This window comes from Phytophthora infestans, genomic scaffold (assembly GCF_000142945.1).
Source record: "Phytophthora infestans T30-4 supercont1.220 genomic scaffold, whole genome shotgun sequence".
NCBI lineage: Eukaryota > Oomycota > Peronosporomycetes > Peronosporales > Peronosporaceae > Phytophthora > Phytophthora infestans.
This window is the reverse complement of record NW_003303539.1, coordinates 155474-173550: the sequence shown is the minus strand read 5'-3', so window position 1 is coordinate 173550 and position 18077 is coordinate 155474. Positions and strand designations below refer to the sequence as shown.

Sequence of the window (18077 nt, the reverse complement as noted above, 5' to 3'; positions counted from 1 at the left end):
ATCCCTCGGAAGTGTGATTGTAAAATGTACAAACTTCAAAGTCTGGTTTGTACTCGTACGGATAGTCGAGTGCAATTGCGAAATGGTGCGGCACTGGGTCTTCCGACGCCGTATCCTCAACTACCGAGAATTCTACCAATAACGCTGCTCCGCGTTCGTACTGTTCAGAGATATAGTAGTCCTGAATTGAAAATGACGTCGGTAGTAGCAAGACACGCTCTGTGTCGTCTTTATAGCGTACGAGGTAGTTCACTCGAGCGATAGCAGCGCTCCCACTGCGGATGACATGCAGCTGGCAGTCTACAACTCTCCAGCTCCGGTTCAGTCCACCTTTGCGGCACCTACACCCGCGCCCGCACCGGTACGAGCACCAACACCGGCACCGACACCTGCTGTCTCAGCGACACTGCACAAGGTACCGGAACCAATGGTGGCCCAACCCATGAAGCCTTATCAGATCGAGGATGATGATCCGTATGCGCCGAAATACGATGCCTCTACGGAGCAGTACTCATATGCTCCGACAGGATTCCCTAACGCGCTGATGGCGAATTTCTCCATGGACGAACTGTCACTTGACGACAAGCCAAAGTCGAAACCAGAGATCACGTCGACTCCGTCCTCGACCTCCGCTTCGTCTCTGTTTGGCACGCCTGCCCCAGCTCCAGAGCCCACTCCGAAGCTTTCGTTTCCTCCTCCGGCTGCAGCAGTTGAAGCTCCTAAGCCAGCACCCGCACCAGTGTTCACCTCTGCACCTCCTCCAGTTCCTGAACGAGCTCCGTCACCGACTCCTGTGTCTACACCACTGGAAGCTGCAACAACCGCTCCGACCCGTGCCCCAGTGCCTTCAGCGATGCCTGCTCCAGTGGCGTCAACATCAGCTCCGACACCTGTGGCGCCCACACCGACACCGACACCGACACCGACACCCGCACCGACACCGGCACCTACACCTGTTCTCGTACCAACCCCGGCGGCATCTACGCCTGCACCGACGTCAGGATCGTTCCTGTTCGGTGCTACTGCTGCAGTTGCGGATGATGACGAGTCGAGCGAGAGCGACTGGAGCGATGATGACGGTGGAAGTCAGTCGCTATTTGGCTCGCAGAATGCAGCTCCCAAACCTGCGGCTGCCGCTCCTTCCCCAGTCTTAGTTGCGCCTTCACAGCCCACGCCTGAGCTTCGCCAGGCCCCAGTCCCTGTCAGCGGCAGCCTCTTCGGAGAACCGTCCAGCGCACCGGCACCAACCGCTGCCGCTCCGGCCCCTGGCTTCGTGCAGACGACACCTCAGGCTGCCATTCCACCAGCACCTTACAGCTCACTTTTCGGTGGGGCTGTGAGAAGCAGTGAAAGCGAAAGCGACAGTGACGACGAAGGCGGTCTTTTCGGGACCGGAGTGCCATCGAAGCGGTAAGCCCCGCTCAACTGACCCCTAGCACTCATCAACACAAGAGACGGCGTGAAATGCAAGCACGAACAGGCAGACATAGAGGTTTGCTCAGTCAACAAGCAGCATTGACCGTCAAAAGTGCTACGCTGTACATGCTTCAAGCTAACGTTACGTGAATCTTTTCTCATTTTTTTGTTACGAAATTTGGGCAACATTTTGCTGTGCCATTTCTTGCTCGATTTTTTCATCAACTTTGTCTTCACACGAGCTCCACGTTAGTGGACGGAGAGCAGCGAACGGGTAACGCGACATCTTGACAGCTTATTGTAACCAGGACGGAACAGCAGGCGGCTCGACACCAACACCATATCGAGAAGCACGGGGAGCAAGGAGGGACAGCAGGTTGAACCGCACCACAGCAGCAAACACGGCGTCTCGACATCAAAAACGCAACTTCCATCGGTCTACCGCCAAAAAATATGCAGAATATGCACATGCAAAAGTGAAAAAGCAGTCAATATATCGGGCAAAACGCAAAGCCACGGACGCCAGATTGCGACTGTGAAGCAAGTCCCGCCAACTTGTCCTCCCTTTCCTTCGTGTCTTCTCTCCCAAATCAACACCTCGCTTTTCATCAATCCTCCTGCCGTCGTTTTGCAGGTCCTGTTGCGACAGCTCTCTCTCGTTCACCGCCTACCACAGCTGGGCAGGTGCGAGCTTCTCCGTGTTGATGTACAACATGTCTTCGATCTTGAAGTAGCGGCCCCAGAAGTAGGCCTTGGAGCCGCCAACAGCTCCCTTCTGACCCTGCGCGGTCACCAATCGTTGCACAAGCAGATAGGCCGGTGAGTCTGGGTGCAGGAACGTCTTGCGAGAACGCGCCTTGTTGTACACCAGCATAGGGTGAATGGTACTGAGAGATCCGTCACTCTCCACGGCCACCTGGATCTTGTAGATCTCACCGAGCGAGCCCTCGGCATCGCCCTCCTCGTTGGTGGTCATTCGGATTACAGCTTGGTACGGGAACTCCTGGAGCTTGGACGCAGGCTCGTCCAGCTTGACAGGCAGCCATACCATATCGTCTGTGGCCCCAGAGGCCTCTGGACCACCCTCACGCAGCGACTTAGCGTCCCCGCCGACTGTCATGAGCTTTACAGGCGTCTTGTCCTCTTCCGAAGGCGAGTTCATGCCCAACTTGTGCATGTAACGCTTGACACGCTTAAAGGGAACACGAGCAAACTTTCCACCATGCGATAGAACCTGGTCGTGTACGCGCTTGACGCCAAATCCAGGATGTGCAAATTTGACAGCCTTGATCAGCGCAGTCAGCTCGTCGGCGTCCACGTCGTCGGGGCCGCGTGAGGGTGACGGAGTCGGTGACGAGTGTGGAGGAGACTGCTTGGGTGTCTGCGGCGCGGAGCCGTTCTTCTTGGGACTTGCGCCGGCCATAGTTTTGTAGAGGAGCACCTATAGATACTCAATGGGCTGCGCAGATTGAGGACTGGTGCACAGATATCCGGGGGGAAGATCGGAGACTGAGTTGCGAGATGAGCTGGAATTTCAGCTCAAAAATAAGGAAGACGCACTTAAGCGAAGTAAAATGAGCCCAGGTCTACTCATTCTCACGTCACAGACCGACAGAAATCGTGCATGCATCATATTTAAAATTGTGGTAGCTCCTGTACATGCAGCAGACAAAGAGCATGTGACGAAGAACTCGAGGAATGGCTGCCACTAACAGTTTAGGGACAGCACCCCTGCTTTCTGTGCTGCCGGCTTACTGTAAGCTGGATCTTCACTCACGAAATAATCGAGTTTCGTCAATGCATTATCGTTTCATCAGGTCAAGACGTTTCGGTGGTCAGCAAATAAAACTCCGTAAGTCGGCACAAGGGATAAATTGCTTTTATGAAGGGAGCGATGCCACTACTAATGAAAGTCAGCTGATTATTATGGTCTTAGAGAGCGGCGGTGACCAAGGCGAACCCCAGCCATTCAGGACAGGACTAAGCTTAAGAGAAAAAAGTATCCTTCACTGAAGATACCTTTACATGACCTATTTTCAAGATCCCATTCCGCAAAATGGGCAACCTGATCTACGTTGACCTCGACACTTCAGTCTACAGTTCGTGCGCTGGACGGCTCCCGTGCCGTCTGCATTGCGTCACAGCCTCGGCGCAGAACGAGTGGCGACGAGGACGTCTTATTCGCTGGCGTAGTGGGTGGAGCATCGTTCACCCAGTCGCACAAGCTGGAGTGGCAAGTTGCCATTGGCAACTCGGTTCAGCGGTACCGTACTCTTCGATGCTACGTAAGACTTGCAGACGTTCGACGTAATATACATGTAGTGACACGTACCATGGTGAGAGACACAAGATGGAGAAGGAGACTGGGAAAGAGCTCCTATAATCTCCGCTGCCTTGTGTGCCCTACGCTCAGCGTAGTACGTTGAGTCAGCGGCTGAAGGACACTTTTCAAGGACATGCAAGTTTAGCAACGACGATGAGCAAGTTAGTAACTGGCATAAGCAAGCGACCGTCATTTTCCTGCCACGTCAGTGTCGCCACAACGAGTGTGGTCAAAGTGATCACTGACCGTACGCGAAGCCACCTCGGAGCGGAAGGAAACGGTCTTATTGTGCAAAGACCGCTCACTAAAGCAAAAGAGCTACACACGAAGACGGGCACTTCTGAATTTCGCCAACACGGGCCGTCAAGACGCTCTCTTGCAAAGCCACGGTTGCGCCAGCGCGGTGTGTGATTGTGAGAGGACGGCTTTTCATCTACAGAGTGATCCCTATCACTGTCCGGATGGCATTGACCGTTGATGCTTTGAAGTAAATAGCGGAGACTGCTCTCACCGAGCAGATTTCCATGGTTTAATCGTTCATCGTTGTGTCCCGGGATTGTGTCGCGTGTTGATAGCGCTGGAAGAGCGGACTGCAGCCGTTCAAACAGTGAAACAGCTGGAAGTGCAGCGGCGACTGGGCCGAGGCGCAAGTGACTGGCTTGACAGACTGCTGTGGCGAGCATGCGGCATTCGCACACTGCACCCCCAACGCTCGACGTGTTTTACACGCCGACTTGTTCACCAGGCGGAAAAAAACTGGATATTATATATAATTGCACAGGTTTGACGCAGAATTGTAAAATGCATTCTATACGGGGGATGTGCTTGCACAGTGGTATAAAGTCTCTTTCCACTTCGATTGCACAACAGCTCCCCGTTTAAGTTTACCTGGCGTGCTATCTCCCGATTAGGTTCGCTCGTCGCCTGATACAAAGCACAAGTCAAGCAAGGAGAAGACCCCAGCCAGAGGTAAATCCGCGCGCGCGGAGAAAGACTGATTACTGCGGCAAGAGCGCGCTCCACGGCGTCGGCGCAAGCGTGAGTGTCCGTCCGTCAGTGCCCTGCACACTCCCCATATCCATTCCTGCGCGTCCGTGGCCGACAGCCATGCCCAAGAACAACTACGACGACGATGAGGACGACGATCTGCTCATGGCGCTGCAAAGCATGGAGCCTTGCGGTAACTGTGGCGCTGAGGGGGCCAAAATCCCCTGTATGAGTGGATGTGGAGAGGTCTTCTACTGCTCCAGGGTAGGACTAAAACGAACAGCGTCGAACACATGAGGTAGTGAGGACTAACTATGCCTTAAATGACCTCAGGAATGCAATATGCACCACGCGTCGGCGCATCGTCTGCGCTGTCGGAACTTGCGCTGCTCCAAGTTTAACGACTCAGAGTGTAGGTCATTTTTCGCTGACCACGACGTTTATTCACTAATATTTCGCGTAATTGTTTTGTTACTAAAGCTGAGTCAGACGATGACGACTCAGACGAGTACGAGACGGACTCGAGTGCCGAGTACGAGACAGACTCGGATGAAGACGAAGAGGAAGAAGAAGAGGAAGAAGAAGTCAAGCCGAAGAAGAAGAAGGGCAAGAAGAAAGGTCGAGGGCGCTCCAAGTCTCGACGAGTCAACAGCTCACGCAGCGTCGAGTCTTCAGGCAGTACACTCTCGGTAAGGACGATGCTTGAAGCTTTGCTAGGCTTTTTTAGACTCATTTTGGACTCATTTTGGCGTCTTTTCTATTACCTCAGCGCAAAGTGAGTCTGGACGCTGATGTGGAGAAGCGGATTGAAGAAAAGATCATGAAGCGACTCAAGAAACAGGAAGAAGCGCGTATCGCCCAGGCGATCGAATCTCGTATGCGCGCAGAGAAGGCCAATTGGCGGGACGACGAGATGAACCGCATCATTATGGAAATGCGGGAGCGATTCCAGAGCGAAATGTCCACGACGACCTTCTGGACTGCTTTGGCCAAGAAGAACGGACTGGAAATGGACTCACAGGAGATGCAGACACTGCAGAAATCCATGGAGCATTCCTTCTTGCAGTCCAATCCGCAGTCCGAGGACAAGATGGCGGCTCCCATGTCTGCTGAAGAAGCGGTGGCTGCAGGAGTGGCTGCGGTCGATGGATCCGAAGCGACAGTCAGTCGAACTCGCAGCGTGTCCAAGGAATCCTCGTGGAACAACGCCTGTGCTGCGTTCGAAGCGTTAAGAGTTGTGGTCTGGAAGCACAGCTTTCTACCGCGTCTGCAGTTCCGAGCTGACGGCTCGACGGGTATCTGGAACACTGTCACGGAGTTGGACGCTGACGAGTCGCTCGCACATATCTGTGTGGGTGACAAGCTGCTGTCTATCAACGGACGCGCTATCGACGACTCAGTGTGCACAGACGACGACTTGAACGATATCTTCGCTGCGTACGCATCGCCCATTATTATGAAATTCGAGGCCGGCGACCCTTCTCCGGAGAAATGCAAGGTACACGAATACGCGGTGACGTGGTCGAATGGACCTTTGGGTGTGACGCTGAAGGATGACTGCGCCACACAGAAGATCCCGATTGTAAACCGATTGACCAAGAAGGCTGGATCAGTGGCTGTCAAACAGAACATTGCGATTGGTGATGTACTGGTGGCTATCAACAACATCGACACGATCCAGCTGGGCTGTTCGTTGTCCATGTCGATCCTTAAGAAGGTGCAGCTACCGGCTAAGCTTCGATTCCGTGGTGTGGGTGGTCCGGGTCCTGCTTCAACGCCCAATAACGAGCCAGCTCCTCAGGTACCGCCACGTAGCAGTGTGACTGTGTCGCGTAAACCCAGCTCGTTGAAACCGGAGAACGGCAACGCACAAGTGGAAGAGCGCACTCCGTCAGTGATGAACTTCAGCATGAGCATGTCTCGACCCAGCAAATATACGGTTAACTGGGGGGAAGGACCGTTGGGTCTTACGATCATTCCTGGTCTGAATGAGGGCGATCTCCCAGTGATCAAGAAGGTCACGGGGACAGGTAACTCGGTTGGTATCGACAAGGCGCAGGTGGGCGATTTTTTGGAGAGTATGAACGGCATCGAGACAGCCACGATGCACTTCGAGAACGTAGTGTCGTACCTGAAGACAGCGCCGAAGCCTGTGTTGCTACGCTTCCGTGCTGCATTGGATGACGATGACTCTAGAGGACCGTCGTCGTACCGCAGTAATGGCACAGCTTTGTCCGCTAAGAGCGACGCTAGCTATACAGCGAGTACGCATTCCAGCTACGACAGTGCGCCAGTGCACATGAGTCCGCCGGAGCCAGCACCCATGCCTGCTCCTACTCCCAGTCACGAGGTTGTGAGGCAAGTATCACGCGAGGCGCCGAGCGACGTGTACAAGGTGGTGTGGGGGTCGGGATCTCTGGGTCTCACTATCGACGCAAAGCCGCATACGGGCGCATTTATCAAGCGCGTCGCTGCTCAGGGAGCCGCAGCACATCTATCTCACGACTGTGTGGGAGACGATGTGACCCACATCAACGACATGGACGTGTCTCGTGTGGCGTTCCAGGATATTGTGGCACATCTAAAGAATGTGCCACGTCCAGTTACGCTCTTCTTCCGACGCAAAGCTGCCCAGTCTCACCATGAGCGACAACACTCGTACTCGTCGAGCTCCGGTGGCGGCTCTCCGACCAAGTACGAAGTTCCTACCCCAAGTCACAGCAGGAAAGCGGCATTAGCTGCTGCAGGCGAAGACAACGGCGTGCAGTTCTACAATTTGGTGTGGCAGGACGGCACGCCGCTGGGGCTTTCGTTGCGTGGAGCTGACAACATGTGCGAGTATCCTTACATTACTCGCGTGACGGGCACTGGGAGTGCGGCGCATTTACCACAGTCTGCGCTGAACGACTGTTTGATTTCTGTGGACGGACGAAGCGTGCATGCACGTGACAAGTCGTTCGAGGAGGTGATGACGCTACTCAAGGTGATGCAGAAGCCCTTGACGCTGAAGTTCCAGGTGCGAAACGTGGGTGGAGCTCCTCAGTCTCGTGCGCCGGCACCTCCTCCGCCGGCACCGGCACCAGTGCAATATCAGCAGCGGGCACCGTCGCCGGCACCGTCGCCGCCTCAGCACCAGCAGCACCAGCAACCGCAGCAGCGAAAGGTGGTAAAGACGCAGGAATCGTACACATGGCGGCAGAATCGAGCTCCTCCTCCGCCGGTACCTGTCCTACAACCGATGTCGCAGTCCTATAACGCGAGCTCGTCGCTCCCCAGTGGGCACAATAGTAATAATCTTAGTAGGAGTGTCAATTCCATGGGTAGCGATCGTGGTCTGGGCGCGGGGGTGACTCCGGGCAACGAGAACAAGTTCAGCAGCATCCAGGCGCCCTTCCTCGTGCAGAACAAGCTCTCGACCGGCCGCCGGCAAAAGATGCTTAAGGGCCTCAAGAAGTAGAGGGATGCCGGCACCTTTAGGCTCTTTTGAAGGACCGTGCAAGTTGTTGACAACGGTGTGAAGAGGGTGAAAGACCAGACGGAGAGGAAGGAGAAGAAGGATCTTACAGGGAAGACTGAAGACATCAGCATGATACAGAGAGAAACAAATGGAGATGGCGAGCAAGAATCACAGCGCAGCATTTTTTAAAGCATTCATCGTCTGGTAGAGGCCAGCTTTTGGTGGTATCTTGCCACCGGGTTTTCTGAAGGATAAGGATATGGGTGGAAAGTGAGTTAACATTGCATTGTGCCTTTGCATGCGCGGGTCTTTGAGTGAATGAATGTCTCTTAGAATGGCCGGCTCAATCGCGGGAAGTAGTGCTGCCATTTCATGTCCAGAACTGACGGCACAACACTGCAAGTGCATGACAGTCAGCTATAGTAGTTATCGTAAACTTTAAGAACTTACCCGTAGCGACGGCGTAGTTCTGTCTGTAGATCCGCAGCAAACTGTGAGGTCAAGAGCGATAAGTGTAGCCTTGAGGTGTGGAGTTTTGATGAATAAGCGCACCCTTTGAGTTGCTGCTGTATGCCGTGCAAATTCTTGTTCAAGTTGCTGCTTCACCTGTTGCCAAGTTCTCACGATCAAAACTAATGCTACGTAGTATAAAGTAGTAGTGGAGGCACTTACGTGTTCGAGTGCTGTCTGACGTTCATGAACCTGTGTGAGATGTTCTTGCAAATGTGCAACCTGACCGCGTGCGAGCTCAAGCTGAGCTTGGAGTGCCTGATTGTCAGCTTCGTGTTGTTGGTTCTTCGCCTCCAATTGTGCGTTCTTGACTGCGCTTTCTCGTGCTGCATCCGAGTAGATTGCTTGCGAGAGTGCAGCCTCCGAGCCAACCAGTTGTCTCTCGTACCGTGCACAAATAGCTTCAAGTTGCTGCACTCTTTGACGACCTACCGTGGCCAGAGCTTGTGTCTCCAGCGTGGAACTTGAGGATGGAGAGGTCGACTCTGGGGCTGGTGATGAAGCACACTGCAAGTCCAGTAATGTCTGGTCTTCTGCGCTGACAGCATCACGATGCTTAAGGTCATCAGATGTCTCGGTGGTGTCTCCGTGCAGCTCTTCCTCTCGCATACACAGTGCTGTAAGAGCTTCGATTAGCCCTAAGAATTGGTTCTGCACGTCGACCACCTGACGACGATATCTCTCGAGTTCCGAGAACACTCGACCCTGTACACATTGAGCTCTTGCTTGTTCACTTTGAAGACGCCGCACTTGTTGCTCACTCTGGCCAACATGAGAGCTCAACTGCACCAAGTGTTCGACGACTTGTGACTTTTTGAGAAGCTTAAAGTAAGTGTCCGAATTCATCGGCGATACGTGCGGGCTTGATGAGAGTGATGCTGGCCGTATAGTACTTGACTCTGTTGCCTTCAGAGATGTATCGGATCCCATTGAGGAAATACAATCAGGGTCGGAGCAATATTTGTACGCACGGGATCGAGATGCCGCATTTGATGTGGAACTCGGAGTAAACGTCCTCTGTTTAGTGGCGTTTTGCGGTACCGGGGGAGGTGTGCTCGAAGCTGATGTATGTGCACGGGGTTTCAAGAGGTTCTTATCGACAGGATGGACAGCAATATTTATCTGCTTGGTCTTAACCTGCTGCTGCGAAAGGTTTGTAACAATCGAAAGAGGTGGACGACTTGCTCGTGCTTGCATCTCCATTGCCGCTGCCAACTTTGCAACTACAGTTCGTAAAAATAACTTTGCAATGGATATTCTTAAGCTTTTTGAGTTCTCAACCCTACCAATCTTCACTTGTGTTGCAGCTTCTTCTTCTTCGCAGCGGTTCCAGCGGCTCCAGTCTCCGCTGGCCTCTTACTCTTAACTCTCTTACGGTAAGGACTCGTATGTTCTTCGTCCTCTAGGACATCAGCCTCTTCGTCTCCCGAACCTTTCTTGGCCTTGGCTGCTAGTCGTCCCACCTTGAGCACATACGCGTCCATGCGGAACTTGCGCTTGAGGCCGGCTTCATTCATATAACGCACTTTGCCGAAGATAGGGCGTTCCTTCCAGCCTTGGTCGTGCTTTCCGAACGTCCAGGCCACACCAGCGTACGAGTTTGCGTCAGGTGCATCCAAGGCGTACTTGTTGTTGAGCACCAACGCCGCATTGAAACCATCTTCAGGGGTACGTGTCCACTCCAGCAACTTCTTACCCCAATACATGCGCATGTAGCCATGCATCTTGCCCGTGACTACAAGCTCGCGCTGTGCAGCGTTCCAAAACCTGTCTCCGGTTTGATAGTTCTCGAGCTGTTCACGTGAGTACAGTTGGTCTCGCTTGTCATCGGCGTGTTCTTGCAACGTGATCTGCGCGTAGCTCGGAAGACAGCACATGGAGTCGTAGTTATCTTGGTTATACACTACCAGGTTCACCGACAATTCCCGACGGACGATGAGTTCCTCAAGGAACGAAGCCAATCCTTCCTTAGCTCGCTTCACACCTTTCAGTTTGTGTGCAGCGAGGACTACACGGACGACGCAAATGTGTCCATAGCGCAGATAAAGACTCAAGTCACTACCAGCGTCCAGACTTGGTTCGTTGCGTTTAGTAGCGTAGCTCACAAGGTTGTCTGCAGTGAGGAACTTCTTGGCACATGCCGAAGCTGCTTTCTCTCCTCCTTTAAAGTGCCAGCCCACAGCTTTCACACTACGGTCAACATCTAACAGCTCCAGTGTACTAGCAACAGCCTCCGAATCCGTCACATCTAGCGGCTTGAGCTGCTCTGGTTCATTGAGGACAGCCAACAGCGACTTCCCTTCCGTGTAGTACGCTGGGTCCAGCGTCATGTATTCTAAAGGAGCGATGTATCGATCCAAGTGCTTCGTGATCTTGGGACGAATCGTCCGTGCCGCGTACTCCTCCTTATCAGTGACTACAGCAGCTGGAACCACAACGTCGCCTTCGATCTGAACGATACCGAAGCTGGAGCTTGCACCAGCGTCGCCTTTATCTTCCACCGACGAAACGAGCTTGTCTAGCGCCACACGCCACGGGCGTAAGTACGGACAATCCGTCACTACCAGCGCAGCTTTACGTGCACAGAACTCCAGTAGTTCGTCGCGGGTAGGACGCTCGTTCTCCTTATGTTGATGATGGAAGACGTCAAGATTCAATCCACGACTGGCAAGTCGCTGGTACGCATCAGTCAGACCTTCAAGCGCGAAGAGCGCATGTCTTTCAGTGGCGAACGCGTGAGCATTGGCGTCTTGAATCGCTTCGGCCTTCCACTCATCGTCCTGGAATGATTGTAGCTTAGGAGTAACTGAGCGATCCGGGAACAGATACACCACATGCAGAGGCAGTTTCAACTCGTTGGCAGCGGCTACGGCGTATTCCAGCGCGTAGTTGTGCTTGGTTCGCACTGACGTCTGCATCCAGTACAGCAGGTAGCCGTCATCAGGCTGAGACGTGGTGCCTTCGTACAGCCATTGGATGCGCTCACGGTGCAGACCACCGGGCAGCTTGAGCTTCTCCAGAGCGCGACGTACGCTCACCATGTTGACAACTCGAGGTGATCTTGAGAATGACAATGGCCGACTCCAGGTCCTGGACTCTAGGATCCGACCGTGTCACAACCGCCGAACAGGACCGTCGAATTTATTTTAAGAGAAAAAATATTTTTTTAACGGAATTGCTATTATCCACATAAATTTCCTGTCATCCTAATCTAAATCAATACCCGCAACCAGGTTCGCAGTTTATCGTCCTGAATGCTGCCAGGCACCCTTTACGTCCACAATAGATGGACAGAATTATACTACCGAATGGCTGGAGTCGTCCCGCTGCGTCTAAAGTTTCTTTTCCTTTCTACCGTGCCATATCTTGAAGCTGACGACCGATCAAATAGCGTTCATTGCGGATCGACTCGCTCAGATTCGACAGCCATCGAGTCACATGCGAGTGCGAGCGCACCAGCACAAACACTGCCCCCACCCAGAAGGCGCACATGGCAAAGGCCGTTTTCTCAAGGTTGGCCTTTTCATACGTAAAGACCAGCAGCACCATGGCAGACAGGAGCCACGGCACCACCAGCATCCCCAGAAGGAACGCGGCGATGGGTTGCAGCACGTTTTCTTGGAAAAACTCCACGTCGAAACACTTGTCGCGGATATTATCGCGACGAAGACGAACACCCTCGTTCTCGTGCACCATCACATTGAACTGGAGTTGACGGTACGCCTTGCGGAAACAAGCAATAAACCCCACAGACTCTGTGGCAGCAACAGCGCCCTCTTCATGTCGTGGCTCCTCTTCTTCAAGCTCATCATCATCTAGTTCGTCCTCGAAGAGCTCGTCCTCATTGTCCACATCCAAGAATCCATCCTCGTCAGCGTCCAGCTCATCAAGAGCAGCTTGTCTCTGGTTACGACGTCGATTGCGCCTCGCTCGGAAGCAGCAAACCAGCCACGCGAGCAGGTTGAACCCTAAGTAGCCCATCAGGAAACTCTCCACCGAGGTCGCGTTCGCACTGGCGACACACGACGCCATCAGCTGACCCAGTAGAAGCGGACACACAAAGGCCCAGCCCACGATACAAGTCACGGCGTTAGCTAACGTCATGTTCCGGACAGAGTAGCCACGTTGGATCAAAGAGGGGTCCACTCGGTCTTCCGGAAGCATCAGGATGTTGAGAGCGTGAATACTGTTCACAACGTACCACACAATTTGGACACCAGCTGCCATCACGAGTGGGTCGTGGCTGATCCCAGACACACGCTCGAATGGACCCATGCAGACCCGACCGATAAACAACGAGCCAAAGACAAAAGTCCCAATCACCACGACACAAACTGCCCACGTGAAGACAGCGAGTCCAGCAAGTCGAAGCCAGAGATGCGACGGTCTCTCTCGGGGGAGCAACGGGTACTCAACTGGCTGTGGATCGTCCAGACCGTCCTCAGGCCACGGCAAGTAGCGGTGGCCATCAACACGTAACTCTTCGGGAGGGATCTGCGCGTGAGGATGAAAGTGAAGAGGAGGAGGAGGCAACACCACAATCTTCGACTTGCGTTGGCCATTTACAACGACCTCCAGCTCTGTTTGTGGCAACAGATACTCCGTCAGTCCCAACCGGTCGCTTGCGAACACAATCCCGACGTGTTGGAACCTCCCGATGTCGTTCTTCGCATGCTCCAAGACGCTCAATACAACGAGGTGAACAACCAGAAGTTCCAGTGGCACTTGAATCTCCGGACTAACGTGTTGGAAACGCAGTGTCAACGGGAAGAACGACGGAACCAGGACGCTCGCGATGCGCACCGGAGCGTGACCGAGAACCAGCAACAGCGCCGCATAGATCACAAGAGACAAGACCATTCGACGAGCGTGCTTCACGCAGCTCTCGCTCAGCAGCGTGCGCAGTAGATCCGGATGGTCTTCTTGCGGCCGAATCACCTTAGCCAGGATGTCTGGGTGGGCCACTTCACGCATTTGCAAGACAGAGACCGTCACGAAGAGCATGAAGGTGATACCCAATACCCAGTGTACCATCAGCGCGCAAATCATGTTCTGCATACAGAACGCAATGCGGTCTTGAGCACTCACCATGAACAAGTGGAGTGTCGCGAAGTCGATACACAGTCCCAGTATAATAGGCAGGATCACCATCTTCAGTAAGAGCAACGTCGACACCTTCACCATGGCCGTGAGGCAGCGTAGAGCCCATAACAGACCGTCCATAAGTGGTCGATGGATGTACGAAGACGCTGTCCTCACCATAAACCTCCACAAGACGATCGTCATGCAAATGGACAGGTAGCCCATTGTGCACGTGCAAATGTCCACCAGTTGCAAGCAGTCGCCGTTTTCCTTGGCTGTTTCAATAGATTGCAGCAAAGTCTTGACGAAAAAGCTCCCAATGGACAATTCTTCGTCCGTAGCAGACTCAATTGGGACCAGTGACGAGGCAATTGGCAACGAGGCAGCAATCCTGGCTCCAGCAGACAGTAAAGTGCTACCGAGAGTGTACGGGATGAATGCGAACAGACCGAGATACGCTCCGTTAAATGCCAGCAGCCACGACACATTACGGAACAAAACCACAAAGTCTCCACGTAGTCCAAGCAGCTCATCCATCGCGATGTTGATCTCCATATGCTCAAAGTCGTCTTCCCACTCGCGTTGGTTCATGTTCGGCGGATCCACGCGGTTGTGAGCACCTCTGGGCGGTGCATTAGCAACATTCCGACGCTCTTCTTCCATCTCCGGTGCGTCACGTAGCGGTCGTCGCTGGCGGAGTTCATCTTGTGGTTGTGGGACGGGATCTGCGTCTTCTACAAGCCCAAACTCGCGGTGTTGGATAAAGGCGTCGGCGAATGGCTCGTCGCGGTTCCGATCGGCCCATTCTTCTTCATCTGACGAGTCCGAGTCAGCGTTGTCGTCCAGGTTCCCTAATCTCCGGGGTCCTTCGAGTATTCTAGGCTCGGCACCTTGCTCGTTCTCTTCAATGTGGTTACCTTCTCCAAACTGTGCGCGTCGCATGTGTTGCCCTACATCATGACGGTGATGATGGTGGTGCGGCACTTCTTCGGCCGCTATCTCTTCCTCGATATGGTCCAAGTGGAATCTCAGAAAGTCTGCAAAGGACATTAACGCTAAGAAGGAGAAGACGATGCACACGATGAGGATCACGCCGGAGAAGATGTCGGTCACGATGTGTGGCGCGTCGAAGCGCTCCGAGAAGTTGACGTTCACCATGGCCGACGCGCGTAGCAGCCACATGCGGTAGAGCCAGCTAGTGCACCATGGCGCCACCGCAAGCCACAGTACCAGCACGAGCACGGCGCGGAGAGCGAAGGGAAACCACTTAAGCAACACGACGCGTAGTCCTGTGCCCAGCAGTTCCGTCCAGGGCAGAACATCCGGCGCGTTGGCGTCGTATAGCGGCGTGAAGGTGAATTCATGGCCGCATAGCTCGCAGAAGCTCTTGCCCGAGTGCTCCAGCCACTGCTCCAGACAGTCCGAGTGTGTGAAGCGGATGCTGCCGCTGCACTTGCACGGCGCGAATAGACGACGGTCAGGTTCAGCCTCGCCGCGACACACGCGACACTCGGCTTCGTCCTCGTCTTCGTCGATGATTTCGCTAGCAGGCGGAGACGGCGGCATGGCCTCTGCATCAGGAATGGGGCGCAGATCCACCATAGCTGTATTGTGTATGTGGAAGTAGAAGATGGAGAGCTGCGAGCCGGGAGGCTGCCGTAGACGGAGGTGAGAGCGCAAAAGCCTGGAAGCGACTACCGGTAACTGTGGAGACAACCTGTTGGCGAAAGAGGGAGTTGTGTCACATACTAAAAACAAGGCTGTCGGCTGATGTAGCCATCTTTGATCGCGCGACCTTCGCGACACAATTTTAAAAGCAATATTCAGGGGAAAATTTGAGTTTCGTAATCGATAAAATCGTAATTCGCCAAATCAAAAACCACCAATTTTTTTATTTAATAATGACAGAGCCGGTAAGTCACACAGAGCCAAGGTATGACACACAGAAATTGTGATAGCACACACAGTATGCGTGGGACACATCAATGTCACATCGCACCACGTGTGCCACAATTACATTGGCCAAAACACACCAAACAAGGGTGTCTACACACCACTGAATAAAAGTGAATCATGACAGTCCGTGAGCCAATCACCGTCCTTGAAATCCGTTTTCTTAAGAGTAAGGATCCTTCTTCATACAGAAAAACAGTGAATTCTGAATCCCCCCTCCTTAACGCACGACGACCAAGTGGACGACTGTCTGCAGCGACATGGCTCGCGAGGATTCCCAGCTACTCATGGAAGACATGAATGTGTACATCATCGTTACGAGCCAGCTAATTCGATGTATGGTGTGTGCACTAACTAAGCCACACAAGATGCGATACCAGCTACTGAGGTGTTCCTCGGAAACATGTAAGGCAGACACACCATACCATAAAATTGCCGACACCTGGCCGACTGTGCCGGCAAGACATGATTGGTCGAAAATGTAAGAAAACTGATTGATTCAAGTGAATAGATTAACACGGAAGGTGTAGGAAACTTGCGCAGTGCAACACTGGTTGTACGCCAAGCGAAGTTCGCTGCGAACAAAGTAAATTAAATAATATATGCAGCATATCATAATTAATGTTGTGCAAAGGCTGCACCTCACAGCCTACTCCATGTAGCGTTGTGTAATATGATGCTAACTTCTCGTCTCTTGAGAGAGCTAGGAGGCGACTACTTCATGCATCCAAGTGGTAGCATTTATTTAACAATGCAACCTTCATTTTTTTTGACATAATGTTTTTTTTTCGTAGTTTGCTTTTCGCAACTATTATCCCAGCTGACAGGCACTGACTGTATTTTAGCTTCAAATCACATGCAAAAACGATAATACAGTACCACACTCGTGAATACTGTTTTCGCCCAGTATTACTAAAAGGACTATTTACAGTTAATAATACATATTGAAGGTGAGGCGAGGAAGGTGGAGAAGCTTGAGTAGAAGGAAGAAAAAAGAGATGTGATTGAATTTTATGAGTCTGTCTTCAGGGAGTTTCCTGGCACCATTGATTTATCTTTCCTGTAGAAGGTGATGTATCGACTTATGCAGGATTGGGTCCAGAACATATTTTGTATGGTAAGACATTTTGTACAATAACTTGTACGCTATGTCACCAATTAGGACACATCATTGACAGCCTCTCTGTGTCCCAAGTTGGGAGCAGTTCTTATCCCAGATGGTGCGGCTAATTTGCATTCAAGACGTTGAGGACTTTGACTAAAATTACTACTTCGAGGATAATCGACTGTTTCTTGCGGTAGTGAGTTGCTAGAAGTATGTCTAGACCTTTCCGAAGGTCGCAAAGTTCTTTACCGTCGTGCAGTTCAAGTATCAGTGAAATAAGCTTGCTTTCTCTTCCGTATCGTTCTCGTTGAGTGCATTAAGTGTTCATTTCCTGATCTTTCAACTTTTGCACAGGTGCAGTTTTCTTCTGATTTGCATGCAAGTATTGAAGGTGTTGATCAAGTGCAATCCTCAAGGGAGCGAGACTTAGTGCGATGCGCGCCTGACGCTATAGTCTGGGCTAGCTCTGAGTGAACTTGTTTCACTCGGTAGCGAATCGTCTCCACTGGTCTCAATAACCTTGGGTTTTGTCATATTGATTTACTGCAATCAATATTTTGCTGCTATGGTTCATGTGATTTGCACAGTACTAATATACTATCTTTTGTATACACAGATGCCTGTCAGTCTTCGCACATCAATTTTGTGCCAACATCAAGAGATGCTGTCGGACCGGTACTCAATGTGCGGTCTCTTATCGATCAGCAACGCTCTTCAAACTAGAGATTTTATCACCCCAGCCATGTGGCGGCCTATTTTGGCTCGGTTGGTAGAGGTGAGCCCAAGTGTGGATCATGGACATCCACGCTACGGTGCCTACACTATATATGCGTTGCAGAAGGGCTTGCAGAAGCGGCGGAAACAGCTGATTTACCTGAACACAAGGTCGGGGTTCAAGAGCAGACCCAAGCGACCTGCCTCCATCGTGCGGAGTCGAAAATCGGCTCTGCTGATTATAGGTAGGCGGCCTGGGCAACGAGCAGGTACATGGCATTGTATCGCTCGTGCCTGGGTTGGTAACAAGTTTGTGTTCATCGATTCCGACACCTATCACTTCTTCCCTAACCGGGAGGAGCTTTTGACAAGTTTCTTTGAGACAGTAGATGGTGTGTACTCAATTGAGGACATTCCTCGTGCTAATCTTAAGATTTAAATAATACGTATTTACTTTTAACAAAACTTGTTGCTGTATAAATTTTACATATCGATTATTATTTTTCTTTTCCTTTTTTTTTCTTATTCTT

General features: G+C 52.3%; 6 protein-coding genes across 6 annotated transcripts; 2 read left to right on the top strand and 4 right to left on the bottom strand.

Moving 5' to 3' along the window:
• Positions 1-442: 442 nt before the first annotated feature.
• On the top strand, positions 443-1414 carry PITG_20719 (uncharacterized protein; the record flags this gene model as incomplete). The annotated part of the gene is made up of 2 exons (XM_002895237.1): positions 443-955; positions 1058-1414. The coding sequence occupies 2 exons, from the start codon at positions 443-445 to the stop codon at positions 1412-1414; spliced, it is 870 nt and encodes a 289-aa protein (XP_002895283.1).
• A 338-nt stretch (positions 1415-1752) lies between these two features.
• PITG_20718 (uncharacterized protein) lies at positions 1753-2913 on the bottom strand (the record flags this gene model as incomplete). Its single annotated transcript, XM_002895236.1, has 1 exon — positions 1753-2913. The coding sequence occupies one exon, from the start codon at positions 2837-2839 to the stop codon at positions 2084-2086; it is 756 nt and encodes a 251-aa protein (XP_002895282.1).
• A 559-nt stretch (positions 2914-3472) lies between these two features.
• Positions 3473-8183, top strand: PITG_20717 (uncharacterized protein; the record flags this gene model as incomplete). The annotated part of the gene is made up of 6 exons (XM_002895235.1): positions 3473-3701; positions 4336-4456; positions 4651-4990; positions 5060-5138; positions 5207-5415; positions 5496-8183. The coding sequence occupies 6 exons, from the start codon at positions 3473-3475 to the stop codon at positions 8181-8183; spliced, it is 3666 nt and encodes a 1221-aa protein (XP_002895281.1).
• A 329-nt stretch (positions 8184-8512) lies between these two features.
• Positions 8513-9539, bottom strand: PITG_20716 (uncharacterized protein; the record flags this gene model as incomplete). The annotated part of the gene is made up of 4 exons (XM_002895234.1): positions 8513-8579; positions 8634-8674; positions 8736-8789; positions 8856-9539. 4 exons carry the CDS (start codon positions 9537-9539, stop codon positions 8513-8515), a joined length of 846 nt encoding a protein of 281 aa, XP_002895280.1.
• Positions 9540-9985: 446 nt separating this feature from the next.
• On the bottom strand, positions 9986-11748 carry PITG_20715 (deoxyribodipyrimidine photolyase, putative; the record flags this gene model as incomplete). Its single annotated transcript, XM_002895233.1, has 1 exon — positions 9986-11748. One exon carries the CDS (start codon positions 11732-11734, stop codon positions 9986-9988), a length of 1749 nt encoding a protein of 582 aa, XP_002895279.1.
• Positions 11749-12044: 296 nt separating this feature from the next.
• On the bottom strand, positions 12045-15377 carry PITG_20714 (putative E3 ubiquitin-protein ligase MARCH6 (membrane-associated RING finger protein 6), putative; the record flags this gene model as incomplete). Its single annotated transcript, XM_002895232.1, has 1 exon — positions 12045-15377. The coding sequence occupies one exon, from the start codon at positions 15375-15377 to the stop codon at positions 12045-12047; it is 3333 nt and encodes a 1110-aa protein (XP_002895278.1).
• Positions 15378-18077: the final 2700 nt, after the last annotated feature.